Genomic DNA, 18,804 nt, shown 5'->3' on the forward strand with positions numbered 1-18,804 from the left:
TTTGGAGATAGAGAGCTGACTCTTCCCACGCTCGGCCGTATCAGGGCATTTGCGGGCATTGTTGTTCATACTAATCAGTGGAATATATTAGATCTAATTATTTTCCCGTTTTATTTCCCATATATTTTACTGTTGTCTTCAACATGTATGGTATCTTTGATCAATAAAATTTGGATAGAAAGTTCTATGTGTTAATTTTTTGACATTCTTAATAGTCAGCCAAGAAATTTAAGCTAAAGTTCAAAATTTGGAAATATTGTGTAATCTACAAGTATGAACTTGAATATGTAGTTCTATTTTCAAAATACAATCAGCTAATGAATTCAACGATTAAAAGGTACATGAATAAATAGATGACTAACCCGACCACAACGTACAATAATTAGGAAAGTACAATTATGTCCAATACTGGAGATTAACGTAGAAAATACAGTAAAAAATAATCACGTTTCAATTACAATAGCTTTGGAACAAAATGGCCTATGGCAGTGAATCATACATCAAGCAAAAGCTTATGTTTTGTAGAATAGATTAGGGACAAAAATAAATGCCAATGCTTTACAAGCTTTGGATGAAATGAAATAACGTTCCCAAAAATGGATTCCGTATTTTGTCAAGGCCTCTTGTTCTTCTGTTCACATCATAGCCATATCGGTTTTCCGTAATCAATAAACTGTGACATAAATTTTATGACTTCAGGAAGAGTGAATTCCAGTGATGGCTGTTCACAATATCGCTATTTTCGTACTAGACTGATTCATTCACTGAATGGTGTCGCGCTAGCTGTTATTCCTGTCTTCGAAATCTAATATGATGATGAAAACATACTATTAACGTTCCCAATATAAGGTGGACTATCAATGAAATCCATTCCGGTTCTCTATAGTTATTTATTTGCTGTTATTCAATGATAAATACCATCTTTTTATAATAAAAATATATTTGCAAGTCACCCAACTGAATCCCACTAACAAACCATATGAAATGTGAGTAGGGAAATCTTCATGTTATAAAACCTACTATTTTATACTTATTCAATTTAGTATAGGTCATTTAAACCACAGAACATTAGACACAATGTCTGTTAGAGTGCTAGTGGACTAACCAAGTATCGAAGGAAAATGGAAAGGATTTAATGAATGAGAAGACTGGTAAACGTGTGTTTGTTCAAAGATGATGCTCCATATACATGTGAGTCACATGGTTATCAATTTTGATTGAAGTCTTGCACAATTTCAAAGAAAAGTTCTTAAGGACATCTTTATATAATTCCAGAGCTATCTAATTTCCTATGAATAATATTTCTTAAAATTAATTTGAAGGACTGCCAAATCGACTACGTTCTGTGGTTTGTTTTTAAGTCACTGCTATGTTTAACTACTAATGAGTAGCTTAACATATTTACAGAAATATAATGTGTGTATAGATTCGGGGAACAAATATGTTTGTTATCAGACGGGGTTTCGTGGAGATTTTTGTAATTTCAGTAGCTGAAATCATGAGTCAATCGCGGATTCGCACTGCTGAGGAGTCCCATACCAGGACGAAACAGCCGTCTAGTGCTTCCAGATTCTTCATGGTGGTCCAGCTTCAATTGACTCATCATTTAAATATCTTTGTATTAAGTACAAGTAGAAATTTCAGGTATAACTATCTTGTTGTTACTATATAAAGAGACATAATCCAGTCATCTAAACTGGAGTTGTAAACTTAGTCAATATATAAAGACAGAAACAATATACTAGGTTTTGTAACACAAAAATTTCCATACTCACATTTCGTGTGGTTTGCTAGTAGAATTCGGCGAAACTATAATTTATGAACCAGCCAGTCAGAAGCGTTTGAGGGATTTCAAGTACACGGCACCAATTTCAATACCTAATGTTCACGTACGATCAGTTCATAGAGGATTTTACAGAAAACATGATAATTCAGCGGGTACAACAAATGAGACTATTAGGAAGTTCCTTTATTCGTGATTGTGGTAACCAAATGTCTTGTGCAGACTACCGTGATGATTTTGTCTTTCGATGTAATATATGTCGGAGGAAGAAGTATACTAGAATAGGAACTCTCTTTCTATTGATCCAGATTGAGACCATGACTAGATAAAAAAAAGCAACAGTAACACTGGCTACAGCCGGTACTATAATATATAAAGATGATTGGAGAGTGTACAGGTGCTTATATTTACTTGGGTACGTGCATCGTGTCGTTATCTATAAACGGCATTTTGTGGACCCGACAACCGGAGTGCACACAAACAATATTGAAGCTATGATGTAGAGGCTGAAAGAATTTTTGCAACATTATCATGGCTCTGGAGGCCAACTATTATGTAGCGATATATATTATTTTCTCTACCCTATGCATTACAATTTTAGAACCTCTGAACCTCCTTCTAACCTTAACAAGTTTTTGAACCATGTAAAAGAAATGCATCCACTGTGATTATTTTTACTCTACACTGACTTTTCTGATTGGCTAATATATCTCAAGTTCACTCAAGATTCGTTCATAGGTCGTCCATAAATTATAGTCTCGCTATGACTATAGAGAGCCGGAATGGATTGCATTGATAGTCCACCTTATATTGGGACTGTTAATAGTGTGTTTTCAACATCATATAAGATTTTGAAGACAGGAATAACAACAAACGCGATACCATCCAGTGAATGAATCAGTCTAGTATGAAAATAGCGATGTTATGAACAGCTGTCACCGAAATTCACTTTATCTGAAGTCATAAAATTTATGGCGACCAGTTAATCGTTATTGCTACGGTGTGGTGGAAGGATCCAGACATTCAAAGTATTTGATCTGGAGATGACCCAGCTTCTTTAATTTAACTATGGTCTTACTATTCCATTTCTTTCATATCCTACCTCCGCCTCTTCTTCTTTATTTCACTTGCAGCTGTAATCGACAATTTAGTTCAACATATTACCTTATAATATTACAAATTATTTTATCAGAAATCTTGTTATTTTCAAACCGTTTATAATATTCTTCATGAATATTTAAGAATATAGAAACCAAATTTACGGTTTTTAATTGAAGATAATTGTAATCAACGGTCCATAGGAGCATGCACCATAAGTTTTACATCTGAGAAATAATTCATATAAGTAATGAAACTTTATTACGTTTCCTATATACAATGTTATGTATGTCAATTTAAGGACACTGGAATAAGCTTTCTTTTTCAAAGTGATGCGATCACCGAGGTCAATCTTTAATAATCGATAATGAATGTCTCATAGAATTTAATAATTTCCCATAGAGAAAAGTGAATTTAATTAGTACGCTCAAATATTGAACCTTAATACTCTTGAGAAACAGGTTAATTCTCTTTTTGAAAAATCAAATTATTGAATATATGTATCAGCAAATTAGTGCTAATCATTAGAATTTATCAGTTTTATGCCCAGCAACACTGAAATAATCCAGCATCAGTAGAGTTACCTAGCCATTAATATATTATGTTATCTAATGTAGTAGGTGTATACACTCTCTGTCTTCCCTTAGACTAAGAGATTAAAATCGCTTCATATCTTTCTTTCTACGAACTAATTCTTTCTTCCTGTACTACATCCTTATATGCAATCTTTCTTTTATATATTACCACCTCTGAATTAACTACTTTTATGAATCCGGTGTCTATCTTGCTGTGTTAATGAGGTATGGCAACTTGGACCGATGCATATATGTGCCTGGTCCTACGTTGTAGCCGATTGACTGCTAATGTAGTAATCAAATATGAACACCTAATGTGCTGCGATTAAATAAATTCACTGTTTCGAGTTGCGTAGAAATGTGGGTTGTTTAGTTAATAAATAGAAGCGAATAACTTCAGAATTCATAGTGGTATGATTCTATTACTTCACAAGTTCAAAAGGTACTATCTGACCTTGGTGGTTTAAAGAGGTGAATTTTACGTAATACTATCACGTTTCTTTACATTCATATTAATACTACTACTACTACTACTGGATTTTAGTGTAAAATTTTCCCAAGTTTCACTGCACATTGGTTTAGTGACATTGAATTTCGGATAAATTTTTAAAAAAGTGTGGATTATACCATGACCTTAGATATAACTAATATTTACATAACGTTTATGACGCCATGTGAAAACTGTTGACATTAGGAAGTAGTAGCACTAGATAAATGTTTAACTGCATTCGATGAATACTGAATTTCATCCAATCAGTAGAATCGAATGTGCATTCAGGTTTCTTGGTAGTCTTAAGTTACAGGATTTGGTTGTTGGACAATCTAAATTACCAAATACAGAATGTTGTTAAAACGACTCCCTGTTGCTCTATTGACAGTACTAAATTCTATGTGAAGGGCTGACGACGCAGCAACAGCAAAAATAAGAAAAAACTGTCCAAAATTTAAAACATGACTACACCAGTTGTTTGCATACAAGTGATGTTATAATGTTTAAATTTCACTGATTTCAAGGCGAATAACCATTAAATTTCATTCTGAGAAAATAAACAGCTGGATTTTATCTCCACTTTCATATTTGATTACGAGATATTTACAAGGTGTAATCCAGGGACATATAAGGTTATCGGAAGGAATGGTGATGTATTCACAAAAGGACAGTGTGGTATGAAATTAATGAGCAAAAGTTGACAATGTTGACTTCATTCAGATACATATTCTGAAAGACTTGTTTTAAAGGCTTTCTTCTTAGCATAATCAAACTAGCCAGCTCATTAACTTTAAAAACATATTAATCTATTTATTTGAACACATAAATATTGGTACAAGAGGGCACCGAATATATATGCGCCACACAAAACAATGGGAATTTGAAGAGAAGGAAAAAAGGTGAGGAGCGTTAAAAAAAATAACGAACAGAATAAGATAAGGTAGCGTAATAATAATAATAATGGGGGAAACGAAAAGGTACAATCAGAAGAAATCTTTCAGTTAAGGAAGACACAACCACTTTTTATGAAGAAAGTAAAAGAAGGTTACAGCAGGATCGCCACTGGCTTCTATTCTGAGCCATATCTGATAACGTCTCTAGCCACTGTGTTGCACCATCTCTCGGACCCCAGCCAGGGAGACGTGAAGGACCAACAGAAGCCAGTCCTTTGCAGCTTTCTTTCATGCCACGACATTATGTCATATACTGATCACCTTCCCACTTTTTCCAACCAATCCCGAAGTCGGCAAATAATGCACGACGTGGAATTCTCTGGGACGACATTCGCAGAACATGTCCAAGCCACCGAAGTCGATGTTTCAAGATGGTGACACCGATTGCATTATCGTCTCTGTGCCCGAACCTCTGTATTACTAACATGGTGTTGCCACTGGATGTCACCAAGCCTTCGGAGACAACGATGATCGAACACAGAGAGTCGTCTAACATCCTCAACTCGGAGAGGCCAGGTTTCACAAGTATAGAGCAAAACTACTCTCACCGATGCGTTGTAAGTCCGACCTTTTACGGCTAGACTAACATCACGAAGGCTCCAAAGATGGCCCAGATTGGCATAAGCCGCTCTGGCTTTCACTATACGTGCATTGATCTCATCACTCACGCCACCACCAGCACTTATGCAGCTACCCAGATACACGAACTTCTCGACTAATTCTATCTATGTTAAAAACATAAGCAACAAAAATATATCACATGAAGTTAGTCGATTGAATATGATAAAAGAAACACAATTTTCCTGTTAGTTACTCGACTGGATATTGGTTCTTTCAGACAATGATATTACATTAGGTTGGGAAGTATTTTAGTTGTATGTTTATGCAAATGATTGCACTGAAATTGCATATTGAATATGTAACCTTTAATAAGATGAATCAAAATTCGTTGGACTGATATTTTGAACTTTCGATTTATATATTTGAACATATACAAACGTATCTGGGGCACCAGATACATATGCGCCACTGATACGGAGGGTACACACCTACAGGAGATGGAAAACCCTGATTCCAAACCAATGGTGCACATGGACTACAGGATCCTGAGTGAACAAATGGCGTATGAACCTATTATTGATCACCGGCTACCATGGAACTGAATCTGCTGACGTTGCTCGAATGCCTTGTGGATCAGACCTTTAGGTCGAAGGCTCCGGGTGTGGCTCCATAAGAAAACTATCTTCTTCGGTCTGGCCACCCAAATAGTATGTGGTCTATTCCAGATATTACCCGCGTGCCCAGGTACGTACGTACGAAGTTATACGTTGTTGATGACTGACGTGGGTAGTATCAAAGCTCACAACCAAATAAAATGAAAATCGCACCTTCTATGTAATATATTATGCCCATCTTGATATTATTCGACGTACTATAAACAAATGAATATTGTATTAGTATTGTGGACAGTGAGAGCATCAGTTTACCGAAAAATAAATCATCAATAAAATATAAAACCATTCGATCATATATTTCCCGAACATTTAACAGTAGATACAATAAACCATAAGGTTTAGAAAACATCAACTTTATGATTATTACACACAGGATTCTTAGATCCGTAAAATTGAATATAATTTATATTAAACCTATTACAGGAGTAATGCAGTAGTTTTAGTATATACGATTCCAAATAGTAACAAAGAGGTATATATATATATATATATATATATATATATATATATATATATATATATATATATATATATAAAGATATTGCAATGATAAGGAACTGGAAAATATAACAGAAATGATAGTAATAGCATATAGAACATTATTACATTCATGATTTGTAACTAGATTAAATGTTACTGGGCAACAGTAATTGATTCTGATTTAAAAAAAGCCCCACCAAGATATAGATATAGCCAACAAGTGGAAAAGTATTCATTATCCCCATATCGAAATACATGCTATCAGTATAGGTGAAATAAGACAAGATAAATGATAAAAGAAAAAAACAAATGTAGAAATGCAATAAATGAGATATCCTTATTCAAAGATGATAAAATAACACACCAATTCATTTCATAACTGATAATAAACTAGGCAAAACAAACAAACAATTGATGAGACGGACAATAATGACAAAAACCAAACCATAGAAACAAATTCACTGACTAATTTGATAGGATAGTAGATCTATAAAATTTATACATAAGATAATAATAATAATAAAAATGATTAATTTGTATTTAAACGAGCAACAAATGTATCTAAATTATATTCAGTTTCATAATAGGCTTCAAGATCATCTAATAAAGTAAATTGAAGATTTGTATGATTAGCTTTAGTTACTTGATTGTCATTAGTTGTTGTTGCTGTTGTGGTTGTTGTTAATCGATCAAATAAATGTTCTGTATCCATATCATTTAAATTTTTATTATCTGATGTTAATACTGTATTAGCTAAATGCAATTTGAATGCTTGTAAATTCATAATTTGCTCTTCTATACTATCTTCAGTAATTAAACGATAAACATTAACTGTACGTCGTTGACCAATACGATGAGCTCGATCCATAGCCTAGGGATAATTAACAATTTAAAGTTTGAAATAAATCTAATATATTGCAAAAATAAAAGATCAACAGGAAAGAATCAAATTCAGCTTGTTGGCTCTCTGAGCTAAGATCATGTGTAGTAATGTTTAATTGATTTATCACTGTATACTAACAATACATAGCTCCCAAATGCCCTGGTAAGTCCGAGAGTAGGGAGAGTCAACTCTCCATTTCCAAATGCTCTCAAGAGGTCACGTGCATACAACCTCTGACAGAGAAGTCCTACTCACTGAGTTCTCGCGACATTACTGTTGTTTACGAAATTCAGTGGATGAAAAGTGAATGTCCAGCGCTTTAACCGGGTTGGTTGACATGGAGAGTTGGAAAACCCTGATTCCAAACTAATAGTCCACATGGACTACAGGATCCTGAGGGAACAAATGGTGTATGAACCTGGTGTTAGTCACTTGCTATCATATGACTGAATCTCCTGACGTTGCTCTACTGCTTTGTAAATTAGACCTTTAAGTCGAAGGCTCCGAGTGTGGCCCTTTAGGAAAATCACTTGTTTCAGTCCGGCCACCCAGGCAGTATCTCAGCCCTCAAGGGTAATTTCCTGGACACTTCTCTACGGTCGACTCTAACCACTTCTCCATAAAATTGACCTTAATCGTCTCCACTGCTATTATTCGTGAATGCATAGGAATGGGTGACATTACTTGTAATCCTCTCCTTCTTTGTCTTGAAGAATGCTTCGATGGTTCTGGATCCATGAAATTCCCATCCTATAAGCGCTTTCCGTGCTTCTTTGGAAAGCATCAGTGCAAACAATTGTTTGCGTGTGTGAAGCATTTCCCCTTCATGATCAGAATACGATAAAAGCTATCCTGAAGTCAATCTCTTCTGTCCAGATTGTTTCCAATAAGTGCGAAGTTTGATCTTCTCATTCTCACAACCAATTGAATGGTTCTCTCTGTCTCCCAAAATTTGCATACATTTTGTGTACCTATATTCATTGTTGATCCAGTTGTTAGAAAAGTCATCAGCCTTGTGACTTCCAAACAATATTGTCTTTTACTATGAGGTTCTTCTAACTCTTCTAAATGAAGATTCTTTAAATCCCAAGTCAGGGTTTAAGTGATTTTGCTGGCTAGCTTTTTTTACTAGGGTTCTTTTGTACGGAAGGCGTTTCTAACCCTGTGTCCAACCCTTCCCCTTTATGTGAGCTTTGGACGGGCAGTAACTTTAAAAGACTCGGTTATGCAATACGAGACACTAGTCTGATTCAGAAACATTCTGTAAGCTATGGCAACCAAATGAGTTTTATATCCAACCACATGGTCTATAAAAAATGACATTACGTAATGGAACAAATCGATATCTAAAAAAGTTAATTGTTAAGCTTTCTGTCTACTACATACCTGTAAATCTTTACTCGGATTCCAGTCATGTTCCACAAAGATTACAGTATCTGCACCAGTCAGATTTAACCCTAGTCCACCAACAGCTGTTGTCAATAGCATCAAATCGATCGATGGATCTTGATTGAATCTAATTCAATGTGAAGCAGAAAACAAAGATAAAATTAGAATGAATAGTTGAGATTTCAGTTTACTGTGCTACCTCAGTACAATTTCATGGTTTGGCATGGCAAATATCCACATAATTGATAGAGGAAATGTCAGTGAACAATAGGTAAAATGGATATAGGGATAAAAAATACTTCATACACATAGTTCCCTTTATTATCTTAAATAGAGCAAGAACAAAGATTGGTGCAGAATAATATGAATTCATTTTATTTCGTTAGGTTCTCATCAGCTGCTTACAACCTAAAATATTTAAAATTCAACATTATTACAGATATTGACATACTTATACCTAAGAGGGTGATTAAGGATGAATAAATGTATCATGATGTAGCGAAGATTCAGATAGAGTTAATGAGGTCATAACACTTTGTCTCGAATATATAAAGTTAGAAAGGGAAAGTTCTGGAACATTGAAATAGTGATTAGAACTCATGAAAATTGATTAATGGTAATAAAGAAAATATGAATTGAAATCAATCATTTATGTATGATGTAATTTATACTTCAGAAAGAGTTGCAATAATGACGCAATAAATAAATAAATAGGAGCAAATGAATAGAAAGGGTGGCGGTTATTGTTACCAGGGTAAAGAAAGATTTATTACTGTCTCTTTTTGTATACATAAATCTGGTTTTAAACGTTTGATTGCTAACGCTTCAGCGAATTTCAAAAGGTTCGAGTTTGATTGTTTGTTAATCAGCTTCATCGACTGAGATGGTTGGGCCACGTGTTACGTATGCCTGAACACCGATTACCACGACGTGCAATGCTATCCGGTATTGGAGATGGTTGGAAGAAAGTTAGGGGTGGCCAAACCAAAACGTGGCATCAGTGCTTGAAGACACTAACCTCTAGTCTGAGCCATGTTGGTAGATGCAGACTACTTGGTTGGGGTCCGCGTGACTTTCGTAACCAATGGTTGGAGACTCTTGGTGACATGGCTCAGAATCGATCACAATGGCGTCGGTGTATACACTCCCTGTCTTCCCTTAAACTAAGAGATTAAAATCACTTCATATCTTTCTTTCTACGAACCAATTCTTTCTTCTTGTACTATATCTCTATATGCAATCTTTCTCTTATATATTACCACCTTTGACCTAACCACTGCTATGAATCCGGTGTTCATCTTGTTGTGCTGATGCGGTATGGCAACCTGGACCGATGCACATATGTGCCTGGTCTTACGTTGTAGCTGACTGACTGACTAATCAGCTTGAAGGACTTCAGTATATCAACTTCATGTCCTGTATCAAGGAGATATCTTGCGATAGCACTGTTGAATGCGTTTAATCCATTTAACCTTAAACTTTTCGGAATATGTTCTTTGAATCGGACGTAGGCTCTCCTTTCTGTTCTACCAATGTAACTGCTTTGGCAGGCACATGTAAATTTGTATACACAGTTGGTGGTAACATGAAAGGGATACCTGTCGACCTTTGATTGTATCAAAGAACATGTTGTTTTGGACAGGACAATCAATTTTGCTGCAGGATAAGTTCTTGTCAGTGCAGTTTTTAGTCTCATATTGATTGATCCTGTGACATCGTCACCTTTGAATTGAAGTTGAATAAAAATAGGCTTTTTATTTGCTGTAATTTCTTTCGGTTTTTCATCTTCACATTTGCCGTATTTCTCAATAAATTTCAGTGGGTTGAACAGTCTTTGACCGATAAACTTATCTGTAGTCACTATGATGGTTATCACTTGGCCTAAAAGAGAGAATCAATTTAACCTGTGGTTGCTATCTTAAAGTTAAGCATGCTTATTGTGATCGTTCAACAAGACTGATTTAGCTAAAATGATTTCTTCATGAAATTTCGATGACTTAGGAGATTGAGAATTTCACTGAACACCGCAAAAATAATTACGACAATATTTTCAGGTTTAAAAAATGCGGAGATTATTTTCATTGAAAAAAAACACGAGTTTTACAAATAGTAGCAATTTGTCAATCTGGACAAGGATTTCAAACTAAATTGTTCTCTCTAAAAAAAAAGAACAAAGTAGCTAATATCAAGGGGATATGCACACACACAGCTAGCCAAAACCCATACGAAAAAGATACTCTATATGAGTAAACTTTTTATTCCAAATAACCATCCTGCAAAGCGTCCTATCAGAAAATGTCATCTGAACCACATGTGAAGAAATTCGAACACTTCACTTCTACCTGAAGTTTCTGTCAATGATGTTGTTCAGAAGAACGATGAAAGCTCCACGACTGTACCATCTATCTCAGAGAACAAAACTGTCATCAACTAGATCTTATCGACTCACATTTAAATACAAAAGGATAGGAACGGTGAATTCACTGCATTATCATTAAGAAGTTTGCTTTGATCATGCATTTATTATTAACACATAATATAAACACGGAAGCAACATTATTACAAACTATGCTGTTTCGTTCAAACAAATTTCCAATTTGTAAGATGATTGGAATACTGTTAAACATGCAGCAACTGTAAGTGTTGTAGTAGTTGAAATAGTACTGACAATCAAATTAAAGTTAATGTTATTCTATTCCATGTTGATAATTATTTCGAACTTCTGATAAACATCAAACAATACTGAATATAGAGATTTTAAAATCGTTAGTCAAAATCACATGACAACCAGTAGCAACCAATAGTAAACTTGGCTGGTAAGATATGTATATTGTATCATATATATATATATATATATATATATATATATATATATATATATATATATATATATATATATATATATATATATATATATATATATATATACTAATAATAGTAAGCTTAATAATTACAAAAAAAAACAGAAATCGCAGAAACGTTTATGCTATAATCCATCATAATAGATACATGTATATTGAGATGTGGAAGATCAAAGGACACATTACGCCGAGAAATGGAGACAGACATGAAAAGAATGAACAAAAAGTTGGATAGAACTAGAAAGGAAGGCACAGGACAGAGTGAGTTGGAAAATGCTGGCCGGCGGCCTATGCTCCATTAGCGAGTAACAAGCGTAAGTAAGTAAATTAAGTGTACATTATCCTCGCTAGAAAATGTTGTATTTAACGGAAGAATTTGAGAAAAAAAAGAACGAGAAACTTACCTAACCACACGATTGTGTCGTTCATTCACCGGTACAGTACCATCTAATCGTGTAGCAGTTATCCATGGAAATTGTTTTCTAAGTAAAATAAAGCAGCAAAGTTCGTAATAATAATTATAATAATAACAACAACTAATAAACATATGATGTTCACTTCAAAATAAACATTCAATGGAACAACGATTTCATTTTAAGTCGTTTAACATTAAAAAACAATTGCTATATTAGTTTTTGTTCATCTGAATGAAGTTGGATTGATAATGACAATGTTTGGTCAATAGATTAGCTAAAGAAATAAATTAATCTCAACATACTCATAACTTACGTAACTAATAATAAACTTACAGTGTGTTAACAATAATTCCATAAAAGCATATAATGAACTAGTCAACTAGTCGCCTACACAATTATCTAATCGTGAAGTTATAATCAAAGTCAGAGCAGGAAGAAAGAACCATTTAGTTATTGAAAATATAACTTCAAGAATAAATAAATGAAGTTAATCAGTTTGTGTTATATCTGGTTATCACAAGATGGAACATAGCTTACATTTAACATAGATTTTTGTGTGAACGCTTATTTGTTTTGTATAAACTTGGTGATTTTTCATGATATTAGATTTGTATAGTTGATTTTCTAGATCTCCCTCCTTGCACTCGAATTTGTAAGTTAAGGCACTGGATAATTAATTACTGATCTCGTTTAATATGCTAAAGTCTGAAAATTTGCGTACATGAAATAATGTTTATTCATTATGTTTTATTTAAACATTTAATTAATGAAGTAAGAGTTCTCGCTAACTAGTATTTACAGTGAAGATCTTCAGTAGGGTACTTCAAACAATCACTTCTTATTAATTGTAAATGTCGATTTTATTACAAACAGTTAGAAACAAACGTAGCATCAGGAAAACTAATATACAAAACCATAATTATAGGCAGTTCATCATTTGTGGTCAGTGCATGACATGGTGTCGCGGTATGAAAGAAAGCTGCAAAGGACTGGCTTTTGTTGGTCCTTCACGTCTCCCTGGCTGGGGTCCGAGAGATGGTGCTACACAGTGACTAGAGACATTATCAGATATGGCTCAGAATAGAAGCCAGTGGCGATCCTGCTGTAACCTTCTTTTACTTTCTTCATAAAAAGTGGTTGTGTCTTCCTTAACTGAAAGATTTCTTCTGATTGTACCTTTTCGTTTCCCCCATTATTATTATTATTACGCTACCTTATCTTATTCTGTTCGTTATTTTTTTTAACGCTCCTCACCTTTTTTCCTTCTCTTCAAATTCCCATTGTTTTGTGTGGCGCATATATATTCGGTGCCCTCTTGTACCAATATTTATGTGTTCAAATAAATAAATAAACATACAAAACCCGAAAGCATAGTGATTCCCCATAACAGTTAATAACATCTCACTGATAAAGTGATATATATATATATATATATATATATATATATATATATATTTGCTGAATAAGTTAGTAGATATCTGGAATCGATGGTTTGGGGATAACGCGTTGGTGTTTGAGATGATAGGTAGTGGATTCGAATCTGAGTGTAAACATGTAAACTGGGATGCAAATACATATAGCTGACGAGACTAAAGGTAAGGCGGAACGCATGTCCTGGATTTTTACAACCGAAAACATACAATATCGACACATCTGATGATGAAGAGAGATAATGACAACAAAGGTTGATAGAATGCTATCCTGAATATCTGTGATGTATGCTGCTTATGTTAAGAGACATAAGTAGTATATAACGCCAATCGGACGTTGAAAGCCTGTGAAAAGGAGGTTGAGAAAATTGAACTGAAGAAAACAAAAAGGGAAACAAAGAAAATGGGAGCATCATGAAGGATATAAAAGACAACTGATAGAAGATTTGAAGTGTTTAGTTTATGGTTCCCATATTTTACGAAAGAACTCGGTAATTTTGCACTAAAAAAATAAATTGGTTGTCCTCACCCAAGGTCTTACTACATATCAGGTAAAAAAATCCTAAACCCTTACTAATATATATATATATATATATATATATATATATTCAAAATATAGTTTAGTTGCCTGAAAGATGAATTGGCGGTGGACACATTGGTCCACGATAATACTAACTAGCAATCAAGAACCAAGAAGACATTGCTAATAAACTGTCAGTTACGTGAAAAGCTTGTCCTAAAGTAGGATGAAACATTTCTTCACTGCTTCCTGATTTCCGTTGATTGTCTAAGTAAATTCAATCCATGATGTGAAAATGGAAGTTCAACCATCTCTGAAACACTATAAATACATCAGTTTTGTAACAGAACGCATGAAAATTTAACATGGAAAAAAGCAAAAGCAGTGTTATTTACTTCAACATTTCTCCAGTCAATTGTAACATTTCACGTGTTTGAAAGAACATTAGAGCTCTGTGTTGACTTAGTAGACCAGGATAAGAATCCAAATAATGAGATGAAGTCGACGTCCCAGACGTTGACGACAAAGTGTTACCACTATTACCAGAATTTGTGCCATTGATTGAGTTTGGACTCCCGAAGCCACAATCAGTTAGAAGACGGCTTAATTGATAATTAAAAAGCATGCAGAAGTTAAAAATATATCAATAACGAAGAGTTATTGGAGATAAATTGGATACCAATTTCTACAATTCAGTTTATAGAAAAAGTTTTGTTTGCTTCCACAATCAACAAAGAATATAAAGTGCCTCAAACAGTATAGACTGAAATCTAAATACAATTGAATCGGGATACGAAAACTGGAGTTTTCAAGCTACAAATTACACCTTATACGACCAGATGAAGGGCATGAATTTGATGTCACATATTTAATAGGCTTTACACTCTACGAATAGTAGAACTCATCAAATGAAGAGTAGCTTATTACCATTTAAAATGAGTGGGATGAAATTATGAATATTATGAAAGACAAAGACGACACAAATAGCATAACTATGTTCCGGTTACTTTTATTCAGAAAGTGATCTCATGAAAAAGTTATCATCGTCGTACCGTTATACAGGATAGATAAAACTAAGTGATGCTGATATTGAATTCTGTACAATGGGAAGTGTGAAAACAACATAATCAATTTCATGGTAGGATTACTATACATGCGACCAGTTAAGTTCTCCCCAAAACTAATGTTCGACAAAAGTGTAATAACCTTAATATCTCAGTTTAGTTGGCGATAATGATTTTTTATCAGTAATCTAATAGTAATTCCAAAAGGGGAGACTGATGTAGTGACAATAAGAAAATCAGTTTGATAAGAGAACTGATATTGAAAACTGTTGAATATGCAAATAGGTTGATAATTATTGGAATTTTAGAGGAAAATAATTGTATCATTAATTATAACAATGATAATCACAATAATAAACACAAACATACCATAAAGCCAATAGTTTCCCACTATAATCAATTGCTCTTAACTGTTCCATTGAATCTACGCATAATTCTTGTTTAATCTCATCAAGTAAAGGGTGATTAGATTTTAAGACTAAACACGGATGATTACAAACTGCTTGAAAGTAGCGTAAAGCATGAAAACCATGTGATGTAGAAACGCAACCGAACGAGGAAGAACGACATTCAGAATAAAAGTCACCACTACTAGCCGATACAAAATTCATCACTTGTTGTCCTTCATCGGTTTTTTGAAATGATTCATACAGTTTACGCTGGAAAGGAAAATATTTGATATAAGTTCAGAAGTTAATTAAAAACATTCAAAAAAAAGTAGACAGTGCATAAGACAAGAAGACAGTAATATTCGACAACTGATCAACACAGAATAAGCGATCATCATTATTATGTCAAGATGACAATTGGGGAAAGAATAACAAATAATGCCAGCTCAGTGGTCTAGTAGGTTAAGCGTTCGTGCGCGAAACTGGAGGCCCTGGGTTCGAATCCCGCGAGCGGGATCGTGGATGTGCACTGCTGAGGAGTAACACAATAGAACGAAACGGTCGTCCAGTGCTTCCAGGTTTCCAACGGTGGTCTAACATTAATCGGTTCATGATCTCAATCAAAAAGCTAATAATCTCCACAACCCCTATACTGATAAATAATAATCCATTATAAAGAGAATGATAACTATCCAACTGAACTTATCGTTTGTCAAGACCAATTGATAAGATTAAATAGGTGACTGCATGCCGGGTATTTTGAGAAAACACAACTTACTTGATAAGAGATTTCATTATAGTGTAAGCTAGTGAAAATCTCCCTATGAATTAGATAGCTCACATTTTTATTAGAATTTTGGACTACTGTAATTGATTTCAAAAAAATGAGTGTCATTGAAACCTTTTGTAATAAAAGCGACATTTGTGGAAAGGTGAGAAAGTGTTCAGGTTCGAAGATCCCGGACTATCTCATGATTATAATCAGTCTGATTGTATTGACATTTTTAGTTGGTTAGATCGTTATTAATACCAGATTTAATAATTAGTGTATATCTACTAAAACAGCTGTTCTTCTTCATTTTACCTACACTAACTAATACAAATTAAATAAACAAAAGACAAAAGAATTAGAACAAAACTCACTTGAATTGGTGTCATTTTACAAGCAAAATCTTGAATAATCTTCGGTGGTAAATCTTGCATAACATCCTCTTTTAACCGTCTCAACATAAATGGCAATACAAGTCGATGAAGTTTCTCTAGTGCTAATTGACCTGTAATGTATCATACAAAACAAATTGACAATCATTTATTTGTAGTCAACCTAGATTGATTTAAGTCACAGAATAATGATCTAGTCCAGAAATCTTCACCGTTGATTATCGAAATAATAAAATATACATTTTTCTTAGTTTCCTCTTTACACTGGTACTACTGAAATACGAACATATTTAGCCGATACAATTTAACGAGATTTATTTGTTCGTTGTGCTTATAAGTAAATACTCTACTGATAAATCTAAATATGTGACTGATTAAAAGAAATTTACTTATTAATGTTAAACAGAGAAGTTTGATATATGTCAATTTAATGTAAATATCTTGTTGATCGGTTCATGAGAAAATATGTAAACAAATATTTTCATAATTTAAGTTACGGTTTGATCGTATCTATACCAGCATCAAGAATTAAGAAGCACTGAACAATTGTTTCGTCCTATTATTGAACATCTCAGCAATGTGAAACCACTATCACGTCACAAGGGGGTCGAACTCAGGACGTACGGTCTTACGCGAGAACATGTACATTCTAGAACACTGAGTCGAAATCTAATGGTGTACATGTCTAACTTTAATCAACTTGCGATATTGCCTCTCGTGGACCTCGGTATACAAATATTTTTATCACGTTTGTAGATACGTTAACAATAACAACCATCAAAGTTTTATAAAGCTATTTAGAATTCCAGGTTATCAGAAGTTACAATAATTTCCACTTTTTATCCCTTGAAAATCATTATAAGTACTATATTATAGAATAGTTCCAGAGTTATTGAACTGAAAAGCAGAGTGATTGTGTCAAGCACTTACATAATACATATAGAGTAAGACCACAACAGATAATGCTAAATCTTTTTGATGTTACCTTCACGCCTATCTATGTACGTAACCTCATAGGTGCTGTGAATTAGAACTAATAGAATAGGATTTACATAAACAATGAATAGTAGGAAAAAATAAACATATCTTAAGTAATTCAATTATATAGTAGTTAAATTTATATAGAATACAGTCAACTACACTTATTATACAACCAAAGCTATTTACATTATTGATACTTTTGCATAAATCAGTCACGACAATTTTTAAATTTACGTGACAATAGAATGAAGCAGAATACCATAACTAACCTGCTTGTTGGTCAGATTTAGAAGCTTTAATATCTCGACTAGCAGCCACAGGACGTGCGAATTTCGCTAAAAAATACTGTTCTGTACCCAGAAACTCAGGCATAAGAAAGTCGAACAGAGACCATAGCTCAGAAACTCTATTCTGAATAGGCGTTCCAGTCAAAATAAGACGGTGCTGAGCAACTAAATGTTTTACTGCACGTGTGACCTATTATTAAACAAAAATAGAAAGACATATATTCACATATATACGATAGTAAATAATCCAATTTGGCAACAAATAAGAGGGTAACAATTCTAAATAACCAGTAATAAATTCTAGCTGAAGTCACGGAAACGAAGAGGCAATACAAAGTCATAACAATTATTATACGTAATCATCACTGAGAATTTTCTATTTCGATATGAATTACATTTGTGATATCAATATAAAAAAAGTGCAAGAAACAATATCAATGTATAATTAGATGAATTTAATTAGAAAGAGTAGTACAGTACAGAATGTCATCAAGGTACTTAATTAAGTAATGGAGTGGCACATTTTACATTCGATATGATCCAACCGAGACAAAAAAATTGTGTATAGGTTAATTAGAATAAAAACTGATTATAGAGCAAATTGAACATGATACGAAACCAAACATTTCTGGTCAGAAATTGTAAATAAGTAATAAAACTTTCCGAATTTACCATGGACAAACCGAAAAACGAACAAAAGCAAAAATCCTTTTTCAATACACAATAAGTATTGATTGCGTTTTATTATATAGAAGTATGGAGACAACAAACAGGATTAACTGGTAATTGATTGTATAGTTTCTAAAACG

At 33.8% G+C, this 18,804-nt stretch overlaps 1 protein-coding gene across 1 annotated transcript in view; it reads right to left on the reverse strand.

Moving 5' to 3' along the window:
* Positions 1–3,427: 3,427 nt before the first annotated feature.
* The window catches only part of BTAF1 (btaf1 RNA polymerase II, B-TFIID transcription factor-associated, 170kDa), a 64,718-nt gene continuing 49,341 nt past the window's right edge, over positions 3,428–18,804 (reverse strand). Inside the window, exons 26-32 of the mRNA XM_051208318.1 lie at positions 17,978–18,185; positions 16,710–16,840; positions 15,547–15,836; positions 14,509–14,715; positions 12,152–12,229; positions 8,884–9,013; positions 3,428–7,485 (exon numbers count right to left, since the gene is read on the reverse strand). Coding sequence (XP_051065697.1) covers positions 7,144–7,485; positions 8,884–9,013; positions 12,152–12,229; positions 14,509–14,715; positions 15,547–15,836; positions 16,710–16,840; positions 17,978–18,185 — 1,386 coding nt within the window. The 3' untranslated portion in view covers positions 3,428–7,143. The remainder of the gene's footprint in view (positions 7,486–8,883; positions 9,014–12,151; positions 12,230–14,508; positions 14,716–15,546; positions 15,837–16,709; positions 16,841–17,977; positions 18,186–18,804) is intronic.

This window comes from Schistosoma haematobium, chromosome 6 (genome assembly GCF_000699445.3).
Source record: "Schistosoma haematobium chromosome 6, whole genome shotgun sequence".
Lineage (NCBI taxonomy): Eukaryota > Metazoa > Platyhelminthes > Trematoda > Strigeidida > Schistosomatidae > Schistosoma > Schistosoma haematobium.